The sequence below is a fragment of the Pararge aegeria genome, chromosome 3 (genome assembly GCF_905163445.1).
Source record: "Pararge aegeria chromosome 3, ilParAegt1.1, whole genome shotgun sequence".
Taxonomy (NCBI): Eukaryota; Metazoa; Arthropoda; class Insecta; order Lepidoptera; family Nymphalidae; genus Pararge; species Pararge aegeria.
In genome coordinates this window covers 16691438-16699952 of record NC_053182.1, presented here as the reverse complement: position 1 = coordinate 16699952, position 8515 = coordinate 16691438, and the positions used below count along the sequence as shown (strand labels likewise).

The 8515-nt window shown below is 30.1% G+C and overlaps 1 protein-coding gene across 1 annotated transcript in view; it reads right to left on the bottom strand.

The window, feature by feature from the left end:
• Positions 1 to 1615: 1615 nt before the first annotated feature.
• The window catches only part of LOC120637242 (leucine-rich repeat and calponin homology domain-containing protein), a 75875-nt gene continuing 68975 nt past the window's right edge, over positions 1616 to 8515 (bottom strand). The window contains exon 11 of the mRNA XM_039908972.1: positions 1616 to 2077. Within this exon, the coding sequence (XP_039764906.1) occupies positions 1907 to 2077 (171 nt within the window). The 3' untranslated portion in view covers positions 1616 to 1906. The remainder of the gene's footprint in view (positions 2078 to 8515) is intronic.

Below are 8515 nucleotides of genomic sequence, written 5' to 3'. Positions count from 1 at the left end.
AGTTCTTAATTTATGAATTAAATCAAACTTCAAAATTATACTTTTTTATGAAAATACATATTTTAATTTTAAATATAATGCTCACTAATGAAATTTGACTAAATCACAAAAACGGTGTTAATTCATAATTTTAAGTACATTTTAATTTAAATGATAAAACTAAATTTTTGCCACGTAAATTTATCTACCGGAGTAGTAGCCTGAGTGACGGTGTCCGGGTTCTTTAAAATACGACGTTGCTAGAGCTGGATATTTTTTTTAAAATTACGTATCTTATTAAAAAATGCTTTATTTGGTAACTTCAAAAAACATTGACTTGTGCGAGAACTAATTCAATTTAAATTAATGCTTAAACACCAACGGAGGATGTTTAAACATAACTTAGCGCACCCGGTCCGTCTTACTTAGAAACCTACTACTGAACTGTCTTTGTGTTTACTTCGATTAATTATCTATTATCCTTGAAGTATTGCTTGATGTTCTGCATTTCCTCAGTATGATAAATCATAAACACATTTACATAAGAACAGTCTCGTAATACGAGACTAATGGTTAACAAAAAAAAATACGAGATTGGTAATCATTTGTATCATAAATGCATTTTAGTAAAATACATTAGAAGAATTCTTATTGACTAGCGAAACTTCATGATTTTACTAACGTTTAACAGTATGGACTTCTTCGCTCGACGAGTATAATCGTTCTCGTAAACTGGATTAGCAAGTCGAAGCGAAGCGTTTAAACGAACTTTAGACGTTGATTTTACGAACGATAAATTATCTTCTTTTCTCGGAAGCAACAACGTCAGTTTAATAACTCTTGTTCAAATCTCACTGGCGTAACTTCAGTTGTAACATTATCAAGTGCATGTATCTCTCGTTCTTACAAAGAGAATACATATACGTATTAAAGTGATTTGCTTTTGAATTTCATTTAAATTTCATGAATAGGTTGTTTATTAGAAATGTTGTGACATACCTAAATAAAATCACACAAAAATCGAATTCTGTGATATACTAGTAACTACATGTCATGGTAAACCACGCATATGTATATCGTATGTTAAGAACTGTCATAGTTTTCAAAACAGACACCTAAATCTAGGCTTAATTTTCTATTTACGTGGTGATATCAAAGCCACGATCAATGGTCACCCACAGCTTTATAATACAGTTAGTGCTATTCCATAAAACTCAAATATCATATCTCACTTATGTAATGACATAATTCTAATTACATGCTATGGAATGACACAACTGCAACGTGACACGATAGGGCTTTTTGTGTGCCAAGTGTGAGATTTTCTACCTATCATTACTTATTCGATTCGAATTCGAATGTATTCGATTGCATGAAATTTATCTACGATTTACATGGAATCTAAAAAGTGGCATACAGTTAAAAGACTGGGAAACAGTTTGTCTTGTTACTTTCATGAGATCGAAGAAGCAAGCTTAGGTAGAGGTCTCCCACTAGGCAATCTAGAAAATCATTCCTATAATACATTCTACGTATAAACTTTGTAATGTGTAAACAAACATATATATATATATATATATATGGTACGCATATATATATATATATATATGTATATATATAAAAATAATATTTCAAACAAAGTCTTAATAATGTTAGTACACTTCTTGCACCAACAACATGCCTAATAAATTTCCACTAGACACAATTAATATGTTTCAAGATAAACACTTCGAATCTATCGATAATAGATAAACAGTTCATTTGTTGATACCTCCAAAACACTCATGTGAACGTCCCATTTAAAATTACTCATAAACTAGACATCAAATTATGGTCCTTCGAGCCGGATAAACCATAGGAAACAAAGTCTTTGTTTATTCTTTTACAGAGATAATGTAGATTGAGGCGCCAAGGCTAGTTTTGGACGCTAGGTGGCTTGGGCAGCGGCTGGAACTGCCGGAACTGAGGGAACCGGCACAGGCGATATCGCCGGGGAATCTCGTAGTGCTGTATGTCTTCGTAGGAGCTCAGTAACTGTAATAGCTACTTGAACAGTGCCCTTTCCTTCTAACACGTCTGCAGCGCAGCACATCAGCTTCTGAATAGAAAATGAATATATAAACTCTCGGATAGCACACATAAATTTTTTTATTGACGGCCGATTGGCGCAGTTTGCAGCGACCCTGCTTTCCGAGTCCAAGGCCGTGGGTTCGATTCCCACAACTGGAAAATTTTTGTGAGATGAGCATGAATGTTTTTCAGTGTCTGGGTGTTTATATGTATATTATAAGTATTTATGTATTATATTCATAAAAATATTCAAGAGCTATCAGCTGTATATATATTCATCAGTCATCTTAGTACCCATAACACAAGCTACGCTTACTTTGGGGCTAGGTGGCGATGTGTGTTTTGTCGTAGTATATTTATTTATTTATTTAAATTAAAAATTTTAATCATTTAAAAGTGACAGTTTTGGAAACGATTTTCTGTCAGAAAAAACTATATTGCTATCCATTTTCATACTATTTAGAAAAAGCATGCTTGTTGTTGTAGACCTGAAGAAAGATATAGCAGAATTACAGACACTAAATATTCAGTTTTTATTATTACCTTAAATAGAATAATGGATGGTAGAAAAAAACTTTTATAGGAAGCGTCCATTTAAACATTTTGGATACTCTTAGTTCAATTGGAACTACCAATTGAACGAATGTCGAATAGAAAATCTATAATAGTAAATGAAATTAAAGTACCTGGCTGTTATTTAGAAATAACTACCTTTTAACCTTTGGGATTATTTTTACCGCAAATATATCTCTGTTTATTCAGGGTAATCAGGTAATCATTATAATATTGGATATAACAGATGTAGATGGAACTTTCAAAGGCCATTAGAAAACTGCTCAAAGTACACTCCCACCCACGCTTTTACCACGGGAATAGGAAAGAAAGACATTGCAAGTGTTTAATAAAACCAAAACATTGCCAATAAGGAATTTAATTTTAAGTAGAGAAAAAAAACATCGTGTAAGTAAGTACATACAAAAAAAGTACATTTCGTTAACCTGTTAGCCGAAAAAAATGCAACAAACTTATTCCATAGAATATAATCAGAAAAATCTTAGTTACCTAACTCTTTGAAATTTATCGTATAATAAAGTAGCACATTACAAATCAAACTTAGCCTAATGAAACCAATCAAGTAACAGAAAATAATCTTCTAATTTATAAAAAGAAATAATAAACATCCTAATGAACGTAATGGAATAGATTGGCAGACTGGTTTTAATGCCTATCCCCAATCGGCAAGAAATACACAAATTTTACATATTAACAATAATAATAATAGTCCAATTAAACATCCAATGCGCCGTCCCGCGGCGTTTTATTTCATGAATTCAATCACAAATTGACGGGATGTCCTAAAACATGAACTTAAGATTGAGATTTAACTTTAGATTTAACTTTAGATATGAGATTTCGGCGTAAATATAGTGTTGCCAGTTCTGTTGCACACGAATTTATAAATTGGACAGGTCTGAAATTAGTGCTGTCCTTTTCACAATGTTCAAAAGTATGAGGACGGCACTAGATTCTGTAAATTTAGTTTTGTTTAAATATTTCTGTACAAAGAATGGGCACCAATGGTCCCAATTTAAGTGACCAAATAGTGGATATTACGTACAGGTTCCGAAAATTTTTGAGCATAAATTATAATGGCACCTACCCATTATGAAAGATACAGGAATTATAGATGGAATGCCCTTAAGAGAAAAACTTCAACTTTTTAATTTATAGTATTGAAAGTCAATAAGTTTTTTTTTTAAATATATTTCTAAAGTAAAAAAAAACCACAAACAGAATCTTTAGATTATTCCATTGGGTTCTAGTGTATTTAGTAGGTAGAGAAAGTTCCATTACACTATGTATCTTCCCACGCTGTTTTGTACATGAAATAATGTAATAAAATAAGATTACTTTAACGCTCGATACAAAAATTAAGCGATAACTGAAGGTTGCTTAAATTTATAATTGTACTACTAAATATTTTAAATTGTAAGCTTTTGGAAAACTCCTATTATAGTATTAAGGACTATTATATTATAGGATGTAGTGTGAAGGATATTGCTCTGACCAGGTTGCTCTTCTAATTACTTTTAAGGACAATGTGAGATGGTGATAGAAAAAAAAAACACGTAAGTTTGTTGTGGGCATCTTCTTAGACCATGGCGCGTTTGGAACCCTCGTAGCTTTAGTTTTAAGTTAATGAATATGGTGGTCGCCATCATCTCCCTACCATATAGACATATCTCATGTAATGCACGCATCATAAGTGGCATCTATGGGCCTACTTGAATGAAGAAACTTTTGACTTTGATATTGACTTGTTAACCTCTGTATCTTTCATATGCAAAGTTCCACCTAACCCTTTGTACATAACCCATTTAAAAGACTGTAATTTTGATTAAACAACCATTATGTTAGGTTGTTCACAAATCAGTTAACCAAATTTTATCTGTGAAAAGGGAATTTTAGACTTTTTAGAGTTACCGTTAGAACGCCTCTGGACATAAATCCAAGAAATTCAATATCTGTATCTTGATATTTATAGCGTGTATTTCGAATTGCTCGTAAATAGAATACATGGAACTAAAATTTGATTAAACTGAACACGCGTGTCGTCACTTAGGGTGAGGTTGAATGTTTATGTGTTACCGGCCAAAAGCAAAGCAAGACAAAAAACATTAAAACCAGTCATAATATAACTCATAAACTACACATATTATAATAATACCCAAGCACCACAAACCAATTGTTACAGTATTTATGAATAAATTATATAAGTATATATTAATCTATATCTTAACGTGTACTTAAGTAAATTATGTAAAAATGTTGTACTTGCAAATTTAAAGCTCAAAAATAATGCGAAGTTCTCCAAATCTTTAGTAAATACGTAAGGCGATAGAAAAATACGAAGGCTAAACGTGAAGTTTTCTTATTCTGTAAGGTAATTTATAAAAAAACAACTTATTTACGAAACTATTTTTGATTATGTACGTTTTATCGTGCTTTTATACCGACAGTTAAATAAAATTTAAGTGTCAGCCCTAGATTTCAAAATAGGTGTCTCTTATTAAACTCATATGATTTCGCGAGTTAATTCAAAAACACCTCTAAATACCCACAGTTCGGAACGCTTTTATAATGTTTCGTGACATTATAAAACATTTTAATTAAACTTGAGGTAAATTAATTAATAGAAGTAACACAACACGCACAAGCGATTAAAAAAAACAACAATCACAAATTAGAAAGAAAAATAGTAGATTACATTTTGTTGTACGCTAGTAATACGCAATAATAACATTAGGTTAAATGCAATCGTATGAAGCAAAACTAGAAATAAGATCACATCGTAGAGAAAAATGCACAAAACATATTTTCATACAAAATTGACTGCAACCAACGATAATGCATTAATGTAAACAAATTCTGACGTTTTATTCGTGAAAGAGAAGAAAATATTTTGTTGACCTTTTCTCTCACAGACAAATATCAACAAAGTGTGTTTACTTTAATCACTTTTTTTAACCTTCGTTAAATCAGAACAGTAATCCTAAATAACTACGAATATAAATAGAATATTCGAAATGTGTACATACTAATAAACATATAAGTACTACAGTCTTTAATATAAACACATCTTTGGAATGCTTATAAAATTACATCAGTTTATTAACAACTGTAATTTAAATAATATATAAGAAATGAATCTTAAAAAGAGTATATAATATTTAATAGCTGAATTTGCAATCACAAAAAATCAAAGATTAAAATCGTACATAGCTTTCGCTTTTATGTCTCTCGACTGTTGTTTTTTTTTTTTTTTAAATAAGCGGAACCACGCCGAGACACTCGCACTTGCTAAAGCGGTTTTCTTAATGCACCAGAATTATAAATATTTCGTATATTATTATATTACTCTTTTTTCTTCATCAGTTCAATAGTGTTGAACAAATTCTCTGAGTATAGAAAGTCACTGAATAAATACATACGGTTTAACTAAACATCTGGTCTAGTATCTAGGGGTATAATACATTATTAAAAAAAAACTTACGATTGTAATCGATATCTACGATTGAAATCTTTGCGGGAAAAAATGCATTTAAGTTACACTTCATATAAAATAAAAATTAAAGATATTTCTAAAATTAGCTTTAAAGTTAGAAGTAAATATTTTAAAAAAAATCATAATTTATATCGTGTTAATTCACTTTATTTATTATATTAATATATAAATGCAAACTTCATTTAATTAGTTGGCAACACACTAAGTTGGCTTTGTTAGGAATACATGTTATTCATTATCGTTTATTACGTAAAACTTGTCTTTTAATAAATCTTTTATTCAATAGTTATACGAAGAAGCCTCTAAATAATTTCTAAAATCTAAATAACACTAATTTCTATTGGAACCGTTTACGCCCTTAAAAAGAACTGCAAATTTCAAGTTAATAAAATAATTAATTTAAAATCCTAGTAAAGTTCCTTAGAACAACTTGTGTACTGTCTTTTGGAATGATATAATATATAAATATTGTTTAATATTATTATTTCTGTGTTTTTTTTTTATTTTGAGATGACTTTTCACATTAACTAAACGATATATTAGTAGCAATAAATTTAGTTTAGTTTTGTCTTAACTTACGATGCATTTATTAGGACATATACTTAGGCCTTACTTACTTAGCCTAAGGTAATGCCTAAGGAAGTGGTTTTGTCTTACGTAATCAGAGTGCACAGTATGTGATTTTCTTCCACTGTAACTGAAAATTAACTACTATTTATGTTGTATCTAAGGAGCGCCATCTAGTTTCAATACTGGGAAACAGTATTAACACTAGATGGCGCTATTTAGCTAAAAAACCTGGTAAAAAAAATCTCACACGTGCCCCGAACGAGTTCCAACTCTACGAAGAAATCAATTAAAAATGTTTCAGGCGTTAAACGGTCACCAAAAAAATACTTAACGTTATGCGTTTGCATTAAAAATACAATAACGATATGAAGTTTCGATTAAGGCATACAATTCTTATCATATAAGAAATTTATTCGACTGGATAAAATATACGATTAAATTAATTCGTATAATAAGGCTGATAGAGCTTAAACTATCAATACTCATACTAATATTATGACGATAAAAACTATGCACCAGTATTTCGTAAGATATTGTACTTTCGAACTTTTATTATCATCTTGTTCATTATAAAAGTATGTAAATGTATAGTTTGCGTGCGTTATCGAAACGAAATTATATTAATATACGACATTGCGTCGACTTTAATAGTTTCTGAGTTCATCCTTGACCGCGATCACACCTGGTGATGCAGTTAGCCTAAGATGTTTGCCTGCGTACCTGTTAAGAGTATGGCATTTATTTAAAACCCCATACATAATATGCTAATTAAATAGGTACAGCGAACTGCTTGCTAATTTCGCAGCTATTTCCTCTAAAAGCTGCCAAGTTCTCAAATATCCTTAGTTTTAAATAACTTTACTTTTTCAACATAATAAATACTTTTGTATGAATATTTTCCGTAATTAATTATCTAAATATTAATTATTGTTACGATTAAACGAGTGCAAAGTATTTAAAAGCTTCGTGATGTTAATACCTCTACCGGTACTTTACACGTAAATTTTAAACTCCAGTATTCATACAACGTACATTTTGTTAGCACGGAATCATCTTCTTGGCACCATTGAGTGAAAAATATACGAGTAAAATGTTTCTTTAACGTGTGCAAGGAAGACTAGCATATTTGTATAGACAGTTTGTGAAATTATATATAATTAAGTAGTTATTTTGAGGAAGTCAGATTAAATAATACAGGTTAACTAATTGACAGTCTCTTTCCCTAAATGCAGTTGTAAGAATACCGTATAACAGCGATATGTTTACGAAAAAAAAATCACCTCTTATTTAATAAATTCAATCAACTTAAATTATTTTATAAAAAAAAAAAAAACAAGCCGAAATTAAACCTAACAAAATTCAAATAAAGCTGAGATCTTTTGAAATAAAAGATAAAATCGATTAAACAAAAACATTATCCACAATTATGGAGAGTTTCACAATACACCCGCTATTACAATTGTAATTTTTAAGACTTTGAAGTAATTGCGGGAGCGTTGCGCCATTAACCCCCACCTTAGCAAAGCCCATGTCACAATTTATTTGCAAAAAAATTAACATTTAAACACGAATACTGATTTTTTTAAATTTTTTTTTTAATTTATCACCATTTCCATAATAAATTGAGATAAAATCATGTTGAGAAAAAAGTCACAAGACCAAAATTTAAATTTAGATATGAAGAATGAAATTCGTAAGTCTAATTAAATTTTATAAAAAAAATTCTCGTACCTTACATAGCGCCCGTATAATATTACAATATCTTAATCAATACTTAATTTTTTATGAGGATACTTGAATGAAAACAGTATTGGTGTAAATTTTGGATTT